Source organism: Tachypleus tridentatus, chromosome 1, assembly GCF_004210375.1.
Source record: "Tachypleus tridentatus isolate NWPU-2018 chromosome 1, ASM421037v1, whole genome shotgun sequence".
In the NCBI taxonomy this organism is placed as follows: domain Eukaryota; kingdom Metazoa; phylum Arthropoda; class Merostomata; order Xiphosura; family Limulidae; genus Tachypleus; species Tachypleus tridentatus.
In genome coordinates this window covers 182,543,167-182,564,571 of record NC_134825.1, presented here as the reverse complement: position 1 = coordinate 182,564,571, position 21,405 = coordinate 182,543,167, and the positions used below count along the sequence as shown (strand labels likewise).

The 21,405-nt window shown below is 33.8% G+C and overlaps 1 protein-coding gene across 2 annotated transcripts in view; it reads left to right on the top strand.

Annotated features, from left to right (window-relative positions):
• Positions 1–21,405, top strand: part of LOC143231917 (cytokine receptor-like) — a 259,166-nt gene that overhangs the window by 209,049 nt on the left and 28,712 nt on the right. For both annotated transcript variants that reach the window (XM_076466755.1, XM_076466766.1), the window contains exons 3-7: positions 3,785–4,097; positions 9,453–9,579; positions 10,646–10,830; positions 17,785–17,948; positions 19,728–19,884. In XM_076466755.1, coding sequence (XP_076322870.1) covers positions 9,530–9,579; positions 10,646–10,830; positions 17,785–17,948; positions 19,728–19,884 — 556 coding nt within the window. In that variant the 5' untranslated portion in view covers positions 3,785–4,097; positions 9,453–9,529. The remainder of the gene's footprint in view (positions 1–3,784; positions 4,098–9,452; positions 9,580–10,645; positions 10,831–17,784; positions 17,949–19,727; positions 19,885–21,405) is intronic.

Here is a 21,405-nt window from a genome sequence, read left to right as displayed (position 1 = left end):
GTGTATAGTGAGATTTTCCTATCATACAGTAGTGTATAGTGAGATTTTCCCATTATGCAGTAGATAGCAGTGTATAGTGAGATTTTGCTATTATCACACAGCAGTGTAGAAGTGAGATTTTCCTATCACATAGTAGTGTATAGTGAGATTTTCTATCATGCAGTAATGTATAGTGAGATTTTCCTATCATGCAGTAGATAGTGTATAGTGAGATTTTCCACATCATGCAGTAGATAGTAGTGAGATTTTCCTATCATACAGTGAGATAGTATATAGTGAGATTTTCCCATCATGCAGTATAGTATTTTCCCATAGTGTATAGTGAGATTTTCCCATCATACAGTAGTGTATAAGTGAGATTTTCCCTATCATACAGTAGTGTATAGTGAGATTTTCCTATCATGTACAGCAGTGTATAGTGAGATTTTCCTATCATGCAGTAGTGTATAGTGAGATTTTCCCATCATATGCAGTGAGTGTATAGTGAGATTTTCCATCAAGTGCAGTAGTGTATAGTGAGATTTTTCCCATCATGCAGTAGTGTATAGTGAGATTTTCCTATCATGCAGTAGTGTATAGTGAGATTTTCTTATCATGCAGTAGTGTATAGAGAGATTTTCCTATTATGCAGTAGATAGTAGTGTATAAGATTTTTCTATTATGCAGTAGATAGTAGTGTATAGTGAGATTTTCCCATCAGATAGTAGTGTATAGTGAGATTTTCCTATCGTGCAGGAAGGTGTATGGTGAGATTTTTCTATCATGTAGTAGTAGATAGTAATGTATAGTGAGATTTTCCCATCATACAGCAGTGTATAGTGAGATTTTCCCATCATACAGTAGTGTATAGTGAGATTTTCCCATCATACAGTAGTGTATGAGTGAGATTTTCCTATCATACAGTAGTGTATAGTGAGATTTTCATATCATACAGTAGTGTATAGTGAGATTTTCCTATTATGCAGTAGTGTATAGTGAGATTTTCCTATCACATAGTAGTGTATAGTGAGATTTTCCCATCCATCACATATCAGTAGTGTATAGTGAGATTTTCCTATCATGCAGTAGTGTATAGTGAGATTTTCCTATCCATAGTCATACAGTGAGAGATAGTAGTGTATGGTGAGATTTTCCTATCATGCAGTAGATATGAGTAGTGTATAATGAGATTTTCCTATCAGATAGTAGTGTATAGTGAGATTTTCCTATCAGATAGTAGTGTATAGTGAGATTTTCCTATCATCAGTGTATAGTGAGATTTTCCTATCAGTGAAGTGTATAGTGAGATTTTTATCATGCGCGGTAGATAGTAGTGTATAGTGAGATTTTCCTTTCAGATAGCAGTGTATAGTGAGATTTTCCTATCATACAGTAGTGTATAGTGAGATTTTCCCATCATACAGTAGTGTATAGTGAGATTTTCCTATCATGCAGTGATAGTAGCATATAGTGAGATTTTCCATCATCATACAGTAGTGTACAGTGAGATTTTCCTATCATACAGTAGTGTACAGTGAGATTTTCCTATCACAGTACAGTAGTGTACAGTGAGATTTTGCTATCATACAGTAGTGTACAGTGAAATTTTCCTATCAGATAGTAGTGTATAGTGAGATTTTCCTATCATACAGTAGTGTATAGTGAGATTTTCCTATCATGCAGTAGTGTATAGTGAGATTTTCCTATCATGCAGTAGTGTATAGTGAGATTTTCCCTATCATGCAGTAGTGTATAGTGAGATTTTCCTATCAGATAGTAGTGTATAGTGAGATTTTCCTGTCATGCAGTAGTGTATAGTGAGATTTTCCTATCATGCAGTAGTGTATAGTGAGATTTTCCTTATCATGCAGTAGTGTATATAGAGATTTTCCCATCATGCATATCATGCAGTAGATAGTAGTGTATAGTGAGATTTTCCTATCATACAGTAGCATGTATAGTGAGATTTTCCTATCATACAGTAGTGTACAGTGAGATTTTCCTATCATACAGTAGCAGTTTATAGTGAGATTTTCCTATCATACAGTAGTGTACAGTGAGATTTTCCTATCACATAGTAGTGTATAGTGAGATTTTCCTATCATGCAGTAGTGTATAGTGAGATTTTCCTATCATGCAGTAGATAGTAGTGTATAGTGAGATTTTCCTATCAGATAGTAGTGTACAGTGAGATTTTCCTATCAGATAGTAGTGTATAGTGAGATTTTCCTATCATGCAGTAGATAGTAGTGTACAGTGAGATTTTCCCTATCATACAGTAGTGTACAGTGAGATTTTCCCTATCAGGTAGTAGTGTATTGTGAGATTTTCCTATCATGCAGTAGATAGTAGTGTACAGTGAGATTTTCCTATCATACAATAGTGTACAGTGAGATTTTCCTATCAGATAGTAGTGTGTAGTGAGATTTTCGTATCATGCAGTAGTGTATAGTGAGATTTTCCTATCTTGCAGTAGATAGTAGTGTACAGTGAGATTTTCCTATCAGATAGTAATGTATAGTGAGATTTTCCTATCATGCAGTAGTGTGTAGTGAGATTTTCCTATCAGTGATCAGTAGTAGTGTACAGTGAGATTTTCCTATCAGATAGTAGTGTATAGTGAGATTTTCCTATCATACAGTAGTGTATAATTGTGAGATTTTCCTATCGATGCAGTAGTGTATAGTGAGATTTTCCTTGTCATGTAGTAGTGTATAGTGAGATTTTCCTATCGCGGCAGTAGTATAGTGAGTGAGATTTTTCTATCATGCAGTAGATAGTAGTGTATAGTGAGATTTTCCTATCATACAGTTGTGTATAGTGAGATTTTCCTATCAGGTAGTAGTGTATAGTGAGATTTTCCTATCATGCAGTAGATAGTAGTGTATAGTGAGATTTTCCTATCATGCAGTAGATAGTAGTGTATAGTGAGATTTTTCCGTGTATCATACAGTTGTGTATAGTGAGATTTTAGGTATCATACAGTTGTGTATAGTGAGATTTTCCTATCAGACAGTAGTGTATAGTGAGATTTTGCTATCAGATAGTAGTGTATAGTGAGATTTTCCTATCATGCAGTAGATAGTAGTGTAGAAATGTTTCCTATAGTTATTAATCTTTGAAGTATTTTCCTGTATTTAACAGTCCACACAACATTTTCAATGTAGTTGTTAATAATAATTATCTAAAAAATGTTTTCCCCATAGTCCAACAAATGTCTTGTTGTAGCTAGTAATTTTAAAAAATGATTTTATTGTAGTTAATAGTTTAAATATGTTTACCCTGTAGTTTAGAAAAAGGTTATGCTGTTACTACAAAGAATTTTTGCATAAGCATAATTAGTAGCATAAAAATAATTCCCATCACAATTAGTCTAAAAAATTTTTTCCATGGCTAATAATCTGTGAAGAGTTTTAGAGCACCCTCTGTTTTCAGTAAAATTTATTACTCTTTACCAATTTTTATTTTATTTTCTAAAAGTAAGTTTTTTTAATATTTGACAAGTGAAATGTACTCCAGACTTTTTATTACTTGCACTGGACACATAAAAGTTTGTCCATTTGGGCAGTATACTATTTTTTTTTTCTCATTCAAAGCTGAGATTTTTGATAAAATATTTTTGATATTTGTAACGAACTATGTGAAATGGAAAGCCCACTCTTTACTTGTTTAAATTTTGAAAATGATTGTTGGTTTCAAAAGAGTGTTAGTTGCAGTTAATGTCGACCTAAAGTTATTTACTTTAGTTTAAAAAAATCCATTGTTTCCTCAAATTTTAAAATGTTTTCTTTCCTTTTTTTTTCAGATCTAACAAATGATTATTCTCTAGTAGTTGGATCTACAGTTGACTTGAACTGCACGTTACTTTGGCATAAGATTTCCCTGACGAACAAGGATCACAAAAGTGAAACATATTTTGTTAATTCCACATACTTGTTTTTTCGTTTCAATAACAAGACCATAAAACAGGAAAATGTTCATATTGTGGATCCCTTAACTGCTTTCGACCACAAATTCCCAAGCTAGCATAGAACAAACTGGAAAATATTTCTGTAACTTGAGGTTACCAGGCACAGAGAATTCTACTACTGTATGCTTAAGTAACATCTATGTTGGGTGTAAGTTTCTGACATTCTGTTCATAGTAATTTTGATAGTTGGTAAAAACAGTTAGATATGATGCAGAAACAATAAACTGTAGAATAAAGATAAAGTAAAATGAAAAAAACATGTTTTTTGTTGTGATGTTATGATTTTTGACTTTGACATTACCATCACAATCATGAAATTATTTAATGTTATATTGAAATTGTGTTTCATTTTATGGATTCCTCATGATGGTGTGTCACTTTTTGAATTTTCATGATGGTGTGTAAGTTGTTTGTATTGTGTGTCACTTTCTGAATTCCTCATGATAGTGCAAGTTGTTTGTATTGTGTGTCACTTTCTGGATTCCTCATGATGGTGTGTAAGTTGTTTGTATTGTGTGTCACTTTCTGGATTCTTCATGATGGTGTGGAAGCTGCTTGTGTTGTGTGCCACTTTCTGGATTCATCATGATGGTGTGTAAGCTGTTTGTATTGTGTTTCACTTTCTGGATTCATCATGATGGTGTGTAAGCTGTTTGTATTGTGTTTCACTTTCTGGATTCCCTGATGATGGTGTGTGTAAGCTGTTTGTGTTGTGTGCCACTTTCTGGATTCCTCATAATGGTGTGTAAGATGTTTGTGTTGTGTGCCACTTTCTGGATTCCTGATGATGGTGTGTAAGCTGTTTGTATTGTGTGCCACTTTCTGGATTCCTCATGATGGTGTGTAAGCTGTTTGTGTTGTGTGCCACTTTCTGGATTCCTCATGATGGTGTGTAAGTTGTTTGTGTTGTGTGCCACTTTCTGGATTCCTGATGATGGTGTGTAAGCTGTTTGTATTGTGTGCCACTTTCTGGATTCCTCATGATGGTGTGTAAGCTGTTTGTGTTGTGTGCCACTTTCTGGATTCCTCATGATGGTGTGTAAGATGTTTGTGTTGTGTGCCACTTTCTGGATTCCTCATGATGGTGTGTCACTTTTTGAATTTTCATGATGGTGTGTAAGTTGTTTGTATTGTGTGTCACTTTCTGAATTCCTCATGATAGTGCAAGTTGTTTGTATTGTGTGTCACTTTCTGGATTCCTCATGATGGTGTGTAAGTTGTTTGTATTGTGTGTCACTTTCTGGATTCCTCATGATGGTGTGTAAGTTGTTTGTATTGTGTGTCACTTTCTGGATTCTTCATGATGGTGTGGAAGCTGTTTGTGTTGTGTGCCACTTTCTGGATTCCTCATGATGGTGTGTAAGCTGTTTGTATTGTGTTTCACTTTCTGGATTCCTGATGATGGTGTGTAAGCTGTTTGTGTTGTGTGCCACATTCTGGATTCCTCATAATGGTGTGTAAGATGTTTGTGTTGTGTGCCACTTTCTGGATTCCTCATAATGGTGTGTAAGATGTTTGTGTTGTGTGCCACTTTCTGGATTCCTGATGATGGTGTGTAAGCTGTTTGTATTGTGTGCCACTTTCTGGATTCCTCATGATGGTGTGTAAGCTGTTTGTGTTGTGTGCCACTTTCTGGATTCCTCATGATGGTGTGTAAGTTGTTTGTGTTGTGTGCCACTTTCTGGATTTCTCATAATGGTGTGTAAGATGTTTGTGTTGTGTGCCACTTTCTGGATTCCTGATGATGGTGTGTAAGCTGTTTCTATTGTGTGCCACTTTCTGGATTCCTCATGATGGTGTGTAAGCTGTTTGTGTTGTGTGCCACTTTCTGGATTCCTCATGATGGTGTGTAAGATGTTTGTGTTGTGTGCCACTTTCTGGATTCCTCATGATGGTGTGTCACTTTTTGAATTTTCATGATGGTGTGTAAGTTGTTTGTATTGTGTGTCACTTTCTGAATTCCTCATGATAGTGCAAGTTGTTTGTATTGTGTGTCACTTTCTGGATTCCTCATGATGGTGTGTAAGTTGTTTGTGTTGTGTGCCACTTTCTGGATTTCTCATGATGGTGTGGAAGCTGTTTGTATTGTGTGTCACTTTCTGGATTTCTCATGATGGTGTGTAAGTTGTTTGTATTGTGTGTCACTTTCTGGATTTCTCATGATGGTGTGTAAGTTGTTTGTATTGTGTGTCACTTTCTGGATTCCTCATGATGGTGTGTAAGTTGTTTGTATTGTGTGTCACTTTCTGGATTCATCATGATGGTGTGTAAGTTGTTTGTATTGTGTGCCACTCTCTGGATTCCTCATGATGGTGTGTAACTTGTTTGTATTGTGTGTCACTTTCTGGATTCCTCATGATGGTGTGTAAGTTGTTTGTATTGTGTGTCACTTTCTGGATTCATCATGATGGTGTGTAAGTTGTTTGTATTGTGTGCCACTTTTTGGATTCCTCATGATGGTGTGTAAGCTGTTTGTGTTGTGTGCCACTTTCTGGATTCCTCATGATGGTGTGTAAGCTGTTTGTGTTGTGTGCCACTTTCTGGATTCCTCATGATGGTGTGTAAGCTGTTTGTGTTGTGTGCCACTTTCTGGATTCCTCATGATGATGTGTAAGCTGCTTGTGTTGTGTGCCACTTTCTGGATTCCTGATGATGGTGTGTAAGCTGTTTGTGTTGTGTTTCACTTTCTGGATTCCTGATGATGGTGTGTAAGCTGTTTGTGTTGTGTGCCACTTTCTGGATTCCTCATAATGGTGTGTAAGATGTTTGTGTTGTGTACCACTTTCTGGATTCCTGATGATGGTGTGTAAGTTGTTTGTGTTGTGTGCCACTTTCTGGATTCATCATGATGGTGTGTAAGATGTTTGTGTTGTGTGCCACTTTCTGGATTCATCATGATGGTGTGCAAGCTGTTTGTATTGTGTTTCACTTTCTGGATTCCTCATAATGGTGTGTAAGATGTTTGTGTTGTGTGCCACTTTCTGGATTCCTGATGATGGTGTGTAAGCTGTTTGTATTGTGTGCCACTTTCTGGATTCCTCATGATGGTGTGTAAGCTGTTTGTGTTGTGTGCCACTTTCTGGATTCCTCATGATGGTGTGTCACTTTTGAATTTTTCATGATGGTGTGTAAGTTGTTTGTGTTGTGTGTCACTTTCTGGATTTCTCATGATGGTGTGTAAGTTGTTTGTATTGTGTGTCACTTTCTGGATTTCTCATGATGGTGTGTAAGCTGTTTGTGTTGTCTGTCACTTTCTGGATTGTGCTTCTGTACAAAGTATGCCATGTGTCACTCTGGTTTTGTAAGATAATTATATTATGTGTCATGTTTTGAATCCTGTCTGAAATGACCTTAATTTAACATAACTTTTGGTTGGTTTTGGATCTTGAATAGTACGTATTTTTCCAAAATATTCATTCTTCCTCAGGAATTGTGTGTCACATCTGCAATGTTTATGATAAATAAATATGATTTATTTATCTCATATGATTTAGACAACGACATTATGTATTTCTTCACAGGAATGGTTTTCATAATTTCAAACAAAACTAGTACCGTTTATGTTTTGTAGAGAACTATATTCATGAATGTAATGCTTGTATACAGTGCCGTGCAAGTGTTTCAGGACAAACGAATAAATATGTCATTTTTATTTTTGTTGTATCAGTCTAATGTTTTCATGCCATTATAGAATGTACATTTCAACATTATGGTAATGTTTCACTGATCTCTGTTGACAACTGAATGATTCAAGAATACTAATAATTCTTTATAATTCCCACATACTTGTACAAGGACATGTTATAAGGGTTCTGCTTGAATAAACATACTCATCATATTTAGGGTCTGAAATAAATATCACAGTGCCCCATGGAATGTCTTAATTATATAGGAAGAATCTCGTAAGAAGCTAGCATGTGGTACCAGTATGTGTTAGAAGAAATCAATTTAATAACACTCCACAAATAATAAAAACAGTGTTTGACACTACATATGCTACTGACAAAAAAGTCTAGAGAATTGTCTTTAGAATAGAGTTCACATAAAGCTTTACTTGATATTGGTTGGACTTCTTACAAATTGCTGCAGACTTGAAATGCTCCCCAAACACTGTCAAGTACACCCTAGATCATGAGACCGAGACAGATAAATTAGAAAACAGGAAAGGAAGAGACAGAACACCAAAACTCAATGATACTAATGTTAAGTATCTCAGTTTATACTGTTTTGAGGACAGAAGGAAAACTGTCACTGATCTCAAGCATGAGATAAACAACCATGTACCAGATTACAAGTGTTGAGAAGACTCAACAAGAATGGAATATTTGGTAACGTAGTAGTTTAAAAAAACCTTTACTTTGATCTTCAAGTGTGGTCAAGAGACTGAAGTTTGATCAAAAGTACAGAAACTGGATTGTTGATGATTGGAAAATTATGTATGGTTTGGGATGTTTACCTGTTGAGGCAACAGGAGATGTTTACAAAATAGATGGAATAATGGACTAACACAAGTACCATAAGATACTGATCCATCAAGGTGTACTGAGTGATTTGTGTATTATTGGTAAAAGAAGATAATTACCTCAAACAATCATACAGCTTGTGTAGAAATTACTTAGCTAAGAAAGAAGCTGGTGGGATCATTCAAGTGATGTAATATGCCCACCTACCTCCATGTGATTTAATATGTCCACCTACCTCCACGTGATGTAATATGCCCACCTACCTCCACGTGATGTAATATGTCCACCTACCTCCACGTGATGTAATATGCCCACCTACCTCCATGTGATGTAATATGTCCACCTACCTCCACGTGATGTAATATGTCCACCTACCTCCACGTGATGTAATATGCCCACCTACCTCCACGTGATGTAATATGTCCACCTACCTCCACATTGATGTAATATGTCCACCTATCTCCCATTGATGTAATATGCCCACCTACCTCACACACACAACCCAGTTGAGCAGTTCTGGGATTTGATAAACAAAAATTTGACAAATTAAAAGATACTTCAAAGAAACTTTATGGGAGTGTATTAGAGACATTTGGAGTGAAATCTCAAAATACACTTGGGTTAAATGTTATAGCAATGCTTGAAAGACTGTTTACAGCTATTAAAGCAAAAGGGTGACACAAAATATTAACTGTTCATTCAACTCAGACACTTCCACTGAGTTTCTGTTGTACTAAATATGAAGATTAATAACATGTTGATGTTTCACCATTGTTCTTTGAAAGTAGCCTGAAATCTAATGTTTGAGTTTGTTCTAACACTTTTGCACATTGTTGTACTCTTCTATTTTGTTGTGTATTTTTGGTAAAGCACAAACTTGATGAGTTGATTAAGTGTGAAATGAATTTCTAAATCAGCTGTGTATAGAAACATTAAAAAATACACAAATATTTGGAATAAGAAAGATACAACTCAGTATAAATCATTTTTGACACTTGGTGAACTTGTGCTGAAAACTTCCTATGTTTTCTCTTTGATAGACAAACCACGTGAAGTTAGCAGTTTTTCTTGTCTTAGTACAAACCTTGAGAGGCTAACTTGCTGTTGGCAGCCAACTATGAACCCTGTCCCAACAACTTACACTCTTAAGAGTCATGTAATTAGTGGGTGAGTTTGATTTTCTATAACAAAATTTTATGTGTCCATTCCATTGGATTTTTGTTGTATCTGATATTTTTTAGTTGTAATCAAAGTAACTTTAGATTAAAACAAGTTTCAGTTATATTTTAAAAAATCATGAAAACATTGCTTTTACACTTATAAAGTATATTACACATTGTGTTCCTTTTACCAGCTGGCAAAGCATAATTATAATTAAGATTTCCATTATAGTATGATATTTATCATAAGACATTAGTATTATATTTATTACACTTATCATAAAACTTTAGTATGTTTTTAGATGCTACATTCTTATCTTGTCTGTTAGAGATTTTTAAGAATTAGAAGAGGCAATAATAATAGTCTTCCAAACATATCATGCTATTATATTCATCAAATACATTGCAGACAAGGTATCAGGAAAATTGTCCCCTAGAAAATCTCCAGTTGAAGGTTTGTATTTGTTTTCTAACCAGTGTTAAACTTACTCAGTACTGTTCATTATGTCCCTACAATTAAACATAGCAGTACATATTGGTCTGCCTTCTATCCATTAATCATAATGTTTTTTACAAGATATCTCAAAATTGTGTGGATGGATTTTAACCAAACTTATCAATTTTAGAGTACCTAAAAAGTTCTAAACACCATTAACCTTTTTAGGTCATGGGCCAAAGGACAAGGTCACAGTGGGGCACAAATGTTTCATAAACACAGCTTGTACTTGTTTCGTATTATCTTAATAAATACTTAATTATAGTAACTGGTCACAGTAGGGTGATAGGAGCGTAGTAAATATCACATGTGTGCATAAAGGATATTTTTAATTGAAATATCAAAACATGATTATGTCACTACATAATGCATTAATAAAATGTTTTATTTTCTTTATATAGATTATGTGTAAAATATAATGGTTTTCAATCAAATATGAACAGGCAGTGATGGTGACGTTAATGAATTAATGTAAATTAGTCCTATCAAAGATCTAAATCATTGAAGCTTAAATTACATCATCTTGTATGATGTAAAAATGAACAGTTTTAAAAGTGATATTATGTATTGGTTTCAGCCATTCTTTGCTAGGTTATGGAAACTGCCCAAACACGACTAAAGTTAACAATACGTGTTGTCAGTGGAGAGTGGACACTTCTCCACCATATTACATGAATCAAAAGCAGTTGTGGTTCACTTTGACTGGACACAATCATCTTGGACATATCACACAGAACATCATGGTTGACCACTATAAATTTGGTATGTTACACATTTGTTAATTGTTTTATTGGACAAACTTCTGTTCATGTGTTTTTCTAATTTGTTTTTGCTCTTGATAATGCATATGTTTTACAGTTTGCTCCTATCTTTGATAGAATATTTGTTCATTTGTTTCTATCTTTGAAACAACATCTGTTTCTCAACTGTTCCTGTCTTTGATATTATATCTGTGCTTCATTTGTACTTGTCTTTGATAGTATATCTGTTCCTAATTTGTTCATATTGTTGATAATATATCTGTTTCTCATTTGTTCATATTGTTGATAGTATATCTGTTTCTCATTTGTTCCTATCTTTGATAGTATATCTTCCTCATTTCTTCCTATCATTGATATTGTATGTGTTCCACGTTTCTTCCTATCTTTGATATTGTATGTGTTCCTCGTTTGTTCCTATCTTTGACAGTATGTCTGTTCCTCATTTGTTCCTGTCTGTGCTTCATTTGTATGTATCTATGGTAATATATCTGTTCCTCGTTTGTTCATATCTTTGATGTGATATCTGTTTCCTTGCTTGTTCTTATCATTGTTAATACAAGTTGTTTTTTGAGGATGTGTTTTAACAGCTGATGAAATATCTGTTCTTTACACGATATTCCTTGTGTCTGGAAATATGTGTATTCACCTATCTTTTACTGAGTGCAATCACCTCTCTTGTACTGAATGTATTCACCTATGTTTTATTCTTTAGAACACATGCCACCTCTTAATTTTTTCAACCATTGATTTAACTGTGCTGCTCTTTTTGTTTCTCATCAAAGTGAAAATAGTCATTTCTGTTCTTTCTTACATTCCTCATACTGTTCTCACAATACACCTGTTTCATGTCATACTCATCCTTGATGTTGTACAAATATTTGTTCTTTCTTTTCTATGCCAGTTCTCACAACACACCTGTTTCATGTCATACTCATCCTTATTGTTGTATAAATATTTGTTCTTTCTTTTCTATGCCAGTTCTCACAGTACACCTGTTTCATGTCATACTCATCCTTGATGTTGTACAAATATTTGTTCTTTCTTTTCTATGCCAGTTCTCACAGTACACCTGTTTCATGTCATACTCATCCTTGATGTTGTACAAATATTTGTTCTTTCTTTTCTATGCCAGTTCTCACAGTACACCTGTTTCATGTCATACTCATCCTTGATGTTGTACAAATATTTGTTCTTTCTTTTCTATGCCAGTTCTCACAACACACCTCTTTCATGTCATACTCATCCTTGATGTTGTACAAATATTTGTTCTTTGTTTTCTATGCCAGTTCTCACAATACACCTGTTTCATGTCATACTCATCCTTGATGTTGTACAAATATTTGTTCTTTGTTTTCTATGCCAGTTCTCACAACACACCTGTTTCATGTCATACTCATCCTTGATGTTGTACAAATATTTGTTCTTTCTTTTCTATGCCAGTTCTCACAACACACTTCTTTCATGTCATACTCATCCTTGATGTTGTATAAATATTTGTTCTTTCTTTTCTATGCCAGTTCTCACAGTACACCTGTTTCATGTCATACTCATCCTTGATGTTGTACAAATATTTGTTCTTTCTTTTCTATGCCAGTTCTCACAGTACACCTGTTTCATGTCATACTCATCCTTGATGTTGTACAAATATTTGTTCTTTCTTTTCTATGCCAGTTTTCACAGTACACCTGTTTCATGTCATACTCATCCTTGATGTACAAATATTTGTACTTTCTTTTCTATGCCAGTTCTCACAGTACACCTGTTTCATGTCATACACATCCTTGATGTTGTACAAATATTTGTTCTTTCTTTTCTATGCCAGTTCTCACAACACACCTGTTTCATGTCATACTCATCCTTGATGTTGTACAAATATTTGTTCTTTCTTTTCTATGCCAGTTCTCACAACACACCTGTTTCATGTCATACTCATCCTTGATGTTGTACAAATATTTGTTCTTTTCTTTTCTATGCCAGTTCTCACAACACACCTGTTTCATGTCATACTCATCCTTGATGTTGTACAAATATTTGTTCTTTCTTTTCTATGCCAGTTCTCACAACACACCTGTTTCATGTCATACTCATCCTTGATGTTGTACAAATATTTGTTCTTTCTTTTCTATGCCAGTTCTCACAACACACCTGTTTTAATGTCATACTCATCCTTGATGTTGTATAAATATTTGTTCTTTCTTTTCTATGCCAGTTCTCACAGTACACCTGTTTCATGTCATACTCATTCCTGATGCTGTACAAATATTTGTTCTTTCTTTTCTATGCCAGTTCTCACAGTACACCTGTTTCATGTCATACTCATCCTTGATGTTGTACAAATATTTGTTCTTTCTTTTCTATGCCAGTTCTCACAGTACACCTGTTCCATGTCATACACATCCTTGATGTTGTACAAATATTTGTTCTTTCTTTTCTATGCCAGTTCTCACAACACACCTGTTTCATGTCATACTCATCCTTGATGTTGTACAAATATTTGTTCTTTCTTTTCTATGCCAGTTCTCACAACACACCTCTTTCATGTCATACTCATCCTTGATGTTGTACAAATATTTGTTCTTTGTTTTCTATGCCAGTTCTCACAATACACCTGTTTCATGTCATACTCATCCTTGATGTTGTACAAATATTTGTTCTTTGTTTTCTATGCCAGTTTTCACAGTACACCTGTTTCATGTCATACTCATCCTTGATGTACAAATATTTGTTCTTTCTTTTCTATGCCAGTTCTCACAGTACACCTGTTTTAATGTCATACTCATCCTTGATGTTGTATAAATATTTGTTCTTTCTTTTCTATGCCAGTTCTCACAGTACACCTGTTTCATGTCATACTCATCCTTGATGTTGTACAAATATTTGTTCTTTCTTTTCTATGCCAGTTCTCACAACACACCTGTTTCATGTCATACTCATCCTTGATGTTGTACAAATATTTGTTCTTTCTTTTCTATGCCAGTTCTCACAGTACACCTGTTTCATGTCATACTCATCCTTGATGTTGTACAAATATTTGTTCTTTCTTTTCTATGCCAGTTTTCACAGTACACCTGTTTCATGTCATACTCATCCTTGATGTACAAATATTTGTTCTTTCTTTTCTATGCCAGTTCTCACAGTACACCTGTTTCATGTCATACTCATCCTTGATGTACAAATATTTGTTCTTTCTTTTCTATGCCAGTTCTCACAGTACACCTGTTTCATGTAATACTCATCCTTGATGTTGTACAAATATTTGTTCTTTCTTTTCTATGCCAGTTCTCACAGTACACCTGTTTCATGTCATACTCATCCTTGATGTTGTACAAATATTTGTTCTTTCTTTTCTATGCCAGTTCTCACAACACACCTGTTTCATGTCATACTCATCCTTGATGTTGTATAAATATTTGTTCTTTCTTTTCTATGCCAGTTCTCACAATACACCTGTTTCATGTCATACTCATCCTTGATGTTGTACAAATATTTGTTCTTTCTTTTCTATGCCAGTTCTCACAACACACCTGTTTCATGTCATACTCATCCTTGATGTTGTACAAATATTTGTTCTTTCTTTTCTATGCCAGTTCTCACAGTACACCTGTTTCATGTCATACTCATCCTTGATGTTGTACAAATATTTGTTCTTTCTTTTCTATGCCAGTTCTCACAATACACCTGTTTCATGTCATACTCATCCTTGATGTTGTACAAATATTTGTTCTTTCTTTTCTATGCCAGTTCTCACAACACACCTGTTTCATGTCATACTCATCCTTGATGTTGTACAAATATTTGTTCTTTCTTTTCTATGCCAGTTCTCACAACACACCTGTTTCATGTCATACTCATCCTTGATGTTGTACAAATATTTGTTCTTTCTTTTCTATGCCAGTTCTCACAACACACCTGTTTCATGTCATACTCATCCTTGATGTTGTATAAATATTTGTTCTTTCTTTTCTATGCCAGTTCTCACAACACACCTGTTTCATGTCATACTCATCCTTGATGTTGTACAAATATTTGTTCTTTCTTTTCTATGCCAGTTCTCACAACACACCTGTTTCATGTCATACTCATCCTTGATGTTGTACAAATATTTGTTCTTTCTTTTCTATGCCAGTTCTCACAGTACACCTGTTTCATGTCATACTCATCCTTGATGTTGTACAAATATTTGTTCTTTCTTTTCTATGCCAGTTCTCACAACACACCTGTTTTAATGTCATACTCATCCTTGATGTTGTACAAATATTTGTTCTTTCTTTTCTATGCCAGTTCTCACAATACACCTGTTTCATGTCATACTCATCCTTGATGTTGTACAAATATTTGTTCTTTCTTTTCTATGCCAGTTCTCACAACACACCTGTTTCATGGCATACTCATCCTTGATGTTGTATAAATATTTGTTCTTTCTTTTCTATGCCAGTTCTCACAACACACCTGTTTCATGTCATACTCATCCTTGATGTTGTACAAATATTTGTTCTTTCTTTTCTATGCCAGTTCTCACAACACACCTGTTTCATGTCATACTCATCCTTGATGTTGTACAAATATTTGTTCTTTCTTTTCTATGCCAGTTCTCACAGTACACCTGTTTCATGTCATACTCATCCTTGATGTTGTACAAATATTTGTTCTTTCTTTTCTATGCCAGTTCTCACAACACACCTGTTTCATGTCATACTCATCCTTGATGTTGTACAAATATTTGTTCTTTCTTTTCTATGCCAGTTTTCACAGTACACCTGTTTCATGTCATACTCATCCTTGATGTTGTACAAATATTTGTTCTTTCTTTTCTATGCCAGTTCTCACAGTACACCTGTTTCATGTCATACTCATCCTTGATGTTGTACAAATATTTGTTCTTTTTTTTCTATGCCAGTTCTCACAACACACCTGTTTTAATGTCATACTCATCCTTGATGTTGTACAAATATTTGTTCTTTCTTTTCTATGCCAGTTCTCACAACACACCTGTTTTAATGTCATACTCATCCTTGATGTTGTATAAATATTTGTTCTTTCTTTTTTATGCCAGTTCTCACAGTACACCTGTTTCATGTCATACTCATCCTTGATGTTGTACAAATATTTGTTCTTTCTTTTCTATGCCAGTTCTCACAACACACCTGTTTTAATGTCATACTCATCCTTGATGTTGTACAAATATTTGTTCTTTCTTTTCTATGCCAGTTCTCACAGTACACCTGTTTCATGTCATACTCATCCTTGATGTTGTACAAATATTTGTTCTTTCTTTTCTATGCCAGTTCTCACAACACACCTGTTTTAATGTCATACTCATCCTTGATGTTGTATAAATATTTGTTCTTTCTTTTCTATGCCAGTTCTCACAACACACCTGTTTCATGTCATACTCATCCTTGATGTTGTACAAATATTTGTTCTTTCTTTTCTATGCCAGTTCTCACAACACACCTGTTTCATGTCATACTCATCCTTGATGTTGTATAAATATTTGTTCTTTCTTTTCTATGCCAGTTCTCACAATACACCTGTTTCATGTCATACTCATCCTTGATGTTGTACAAATATTTGTTCTTTCTTTTCTATGCCAGTTCTCACAACACACCTGTTTCATGTCATACTCATCCTTGATGTACAAATATTTGTTCTTTCTTTTCTATGCCAGTTCTCACAGTACACCTGTTTCATGTCATACTCATCCTTGATGTTGTATAAATATTTGTTCTTTCTTTTCTATGCCAGTTCTCACAACACACCTGTTTCATGTCATACTCATCCTTGATGTTGTACAAATATTTGTTCTTTCTTTTCTATGCCAGTTCTCACAATACACCTGTTTCATGTCATACTCATCCTTGATGTTGTACAAATATTTGTTCTTTCTTTTCTATGCCAGTTCTCACAATACACCTGTTTCATGTCATACTCATCCTTGATGTTGTACAAATATTTGTTCTTTCTTTTCTATGCCAGTTCTCACAACACACCTGTTTCATGTCATACTCATCCTTGATGTTGTACAAATATTTGTTCTTTCTTTTCTATGCCAGCTGCAAAGGTTAATTTCTTTATATTTTTCATTCATCGTTTCTTTCATGCTCACATTCATATAATATACAGCTCAAGTTATTGTTTATGAAAGCAGTATATCTATGCTAGAAGAACTAAACATTGTTTACAGTGTGTAAGCCTGAAGACTAGAATTTTATCTGTAAAATTATGAAAGTATTTGCAGTTTCTCTGTTCTGAAATGGTTCAAGAAGTTAAATATGCATAGAAACGACAGTTATTAATGGAAGTAAAACTAATGTTTTAATGATTTAAAATTCTTCAGTTGGTTTCATGCTTCCCAGTTACAATACTGTTGTTTATATTGCAGATTTGAATGTACCCCACGTATTCTCCCCCCAGCTGGGAACTTTCCAACATGGGACTCTATTTCATTCTTTGGTTGTGTGATTATCTGATTATTGTCTTATGTTTATAGATGTAGAATTGTCCTGTATTTATTATTGGTAATGGAGAATGTATATAAGGGAAAAAGTAACAATTGATGAAAGAATTAAAAATGGGAGAAGTGGAAGGGAGTTAGGAATCCCGGATACTCAGATGGATATCAGAAGAAGGAAGACCTCATTTGTTCTTAGACAAATTGGATGAAATTCCAGGATTTTTTAAAGAAATGGTTCAACTAAATAAATTCTGACTTTATATTGGTGTCAGTACAAAATTTTTATATCATTCTGTTTCTAGCAATTAAAGAAATTAAAAACATTAAACATGTTAGTAGTGTATTTGGTAATATGAACAGTTCCTTGGTTATACTCTGATTGGTCTTATAATGTGGGTCACTCTATTACCCTCAAAACATGCATTATAACTGGGGAGTACTGTAGTTGTTTTTGTACTTCAAAAACTGTCCTTAATTTGTTGTATGTTTTCTATTAAACAGTTTTACCTGATGAACCTTCTCAGCTGCAGGCTTCAGGAGAAACAACAACTAGCATTAAAATGAACTGGTTGCCCCCTAAGAACTTTGCTATCTGGGATTTTCCGCCTGGCCTCGTGTATGAGCTTTTATATAAACCTAACACTAGTAAAAATGAATCATGGAAGGTTTGTACTTGTTCTGAACATGTATAATGCACTCTTTGTTGTTTTTATTTATCATGTTTTATGGAGCTATTCTATGAGTGAAGCCACTTTATTATCCCTAAAACTGAAATAGAAACCTTTGTTTATTTTAAGCCTATTCCTTGAGTGAAGCCACTTTATTATCCCTAAAACTGAAATAGAAACCTTTGTTTATTTTAAGCCTATTCCTTGAGTGAAGCCACTTTATTATCCCTAAAACTGAAATAGAAACCTTTGTTTATTTTAAGCCTATTCCTTGAGTGAAGCCACTTTATTATCCCTAAAACTGAAATAGAAACTTTTGTTTATTTTTAGCCTATTCTATGAGTGAAGCCACTTTATTATCCCTAAAACTGAAATAGAAACCCTTGTTTATTTTAAGCCTATTTTATGAGTGAAGCCACTTTATTATTCCTAAAGCCAAAATAGAAACCCTTATAACCCGAGTGCTTTTAAAAGGTGGACCTTTCAAAAGCGCTTGGGTTATAAGGGTTTCTATTTCAGTTTTATCAAGACTTTTTGGACCTACAAGTTTTTAGCACATCATTATTATTTCTAAAGTAAATCATAAAATGATATTTTATATCAACTAAGTGGAGCAGAAATTTAGTATTCAAATATCGTAGAGATTTTTCCTGAATTATGTACATTTAAATGTTCAGTATTTGATGTATCATTATGAAAAACTGGTAACATTTATTGTATTACTCATGAACATTTCAACATAATTTTATTCTGATGCACCTACTAGCATTTCAAAGCGTAATATGAAGTGGTGTCGACTAGTTGCCCTCCCTCTAGTGTATCACTGCCAAACTAGGAACAGTCTTGATTAGTTTAGTGCAAAATTCAAAAACAAACACAGTTTGAAATTTTAAGACATAAATAATAATATTTGAAAACATATGAATGTTTTATGCCAAGCTTGCTTTTAACAAATGCAGAGATTTATTTTCATGTCAACCAAACTTGTATTTTATGGCTTCATCAGGAATAAGTTAGGCTCAAGTTCGTCTATACATTTGCACACTTTCAGTATCTGCACTATAATGTTTGATACAGCATGTTTATCTTCACAAAATTTGGCACACTTTTAGTGAAAATTACAAATATTTTGTACACAGAAAATCAGATTTTTTAGTGAAATATTCGTACTAAAGATTTGCTTGTGAAAATAGAGTCTGTTTCATTAGTAGTCTGAGTGCAAAGTGATTTCATGTTATGATTTAAAAAACTATTCTTTGGCTGAAAAACATTGAACATTTATGTAATCTCTAAAACCTTCTAAATACATTTCAAACATTTGTTTTCAATAAGACATTATATTTTATGGTATTTTCTATACTATAACTAAGTGGAGTCTGTCATTTGACCAACCTCGTAACCATCATAAAAAAAGTTAGAAAATAAATATAAATTATTCTTTTTTCGTGTTACAATATGTAGTCATTCTAGCTTAAGTCTCATAACTTTATATATTATTTTTTATCATATTTATCTTCCAGTCACACCTAGCTAACATTAACTTAACAAATGCAATATTGTGGCCTTTGACAAGTATCTTTTTGCAAAAGGGTTAATCAAAAACAAACTTTTTAAAAAGAAGTGCATTGCCTAGTGGCTCTGGAGGATGTATTATACATTATTCTATTAACAACATAGTTTTTCATTTTATTTTGAAATGTATGAGATGTGACAGTAGATTTTCCATCATAAAGATTGATGTTAAGGTAATAACTATTTCCTCTCTTTACAAAACAGATCATCAAAATCGGGAAGAATATTGGAGCTCATAATTTGACAGGATTAGTGCCTAACACTGTCTATGACTTATCAGTTCGCTGTCGCTCAGCAGAAGCAAGTGGGGAAGATATGTGGAGTAACCTTAAGAGCACGCTTGCTCGAACTGCTCCAGATGGTGAGTCTAGCACAACAGTGAAAAAATTAAAGTATACTGCACTTTATAATTTTTACTATAACTGTTCCTAGTAAAATTTTTAATGAACCTCTTATTATTTTAGTTTTAAAATGAATGTGGGTTTTTCCTAAAATTAATTGTTTTAATGATCCTTTGATAAAAATAGGTTTGATTGTTAAACATAAAATTGCTAGTATTAAGAAATTTCTTCATTAAATAAGTATTTCTATCTGTTCTTGTACCAGTACTTCCATTACACAGCTGTGGTTTAAAGGTTTAGAAAAACTAATGTTGCTGATATAGAAAAAATCAACCCATTCAATAGTAGGCTTACAAGCTAGGCCTATATATTAAATGGTTCATATTTGTATATGTAAGCCTTGCTTTATTAACATCTTAAAAAACAGAAGTGTGATGGCAGGCATTATTAATGAAGAGATTTGTAGGTTTAACTATCTATTAATTCTGTGTTCATGGGTGGATATGTACTAGGATAGTAATAATAAAAGTAGTAGTAGATATGCACTTTGAAGGTTTTGGCAAGTATGTAAACACAATATACAGGACTTGAGATGGACAAACATATTTTTATTCTTTACATAAACATTAGTCTACACTCATACATCAGAGTTCAAGTCACAGTGACATCATATATCTTTAGTATAAATACATGTCTTGTGTATACTTCAGAGTTCAAGTCACACTGACATCTTGTATCTTTAGTATAAATACGTGTCTTGTGTATACTTCAGAGTTCAAGTCACAATGACATCTTATATCTTTAGTATAAATACATGTCTTGTGTATACTTCAGAGTTCAAGTCACACTGACATCTTATATCTTTAGTATAAATACGTGTCTTGTGTATACTTCAGAGTTCAAGTCACAATGACATCTTGTATCTTTAGTATAAATACGTGTCTTGTGTATACTTCAGAGTTCAAGTCACACTGACATCTTGTATCTTTAGTATAAATACGTGTCTTGTGTATACTTCAGAGTTCAAGTCACACTGAAATCTTGTATCTTTAGTGTAAATACGTGTCTTGTGTATACTTCAGAGTTCAAGTCACACTGACATCTTGTATCTTTAGTATAAATACGTGTCTTGTGTATACTTCAGAGTTCAAGTCACACTGACATCTTGTATCTTTAGTATAAATTCGTGTCTTGTGTATACTTCAGAGTTCAAGTCACACTGACATCTTGTATCTTTAGTATAAATACGTGTCTTGTGTATACTTCAGAGTTCAAGTCACACTGACATCTTGTATCTGTAGTATAAATACGTGTCTTGTGTATACTTCAGAGTTGAAGTCACACTGACATCTTGTATCTGTAGTATAAATACGTGTCTTGTGTGTACTTCAGAGTTCAAGTCACACTGACATCTTGTATCTTTAGTATAAATACGTGTCTTGTGTATACTTCAGAGTTCAAGTCACACTGACATCTTGTATCTTTAGTATAAATACGTCTTGTGTATACTTCAGAGTTCAAGTCACAGTGACATCTTGTAT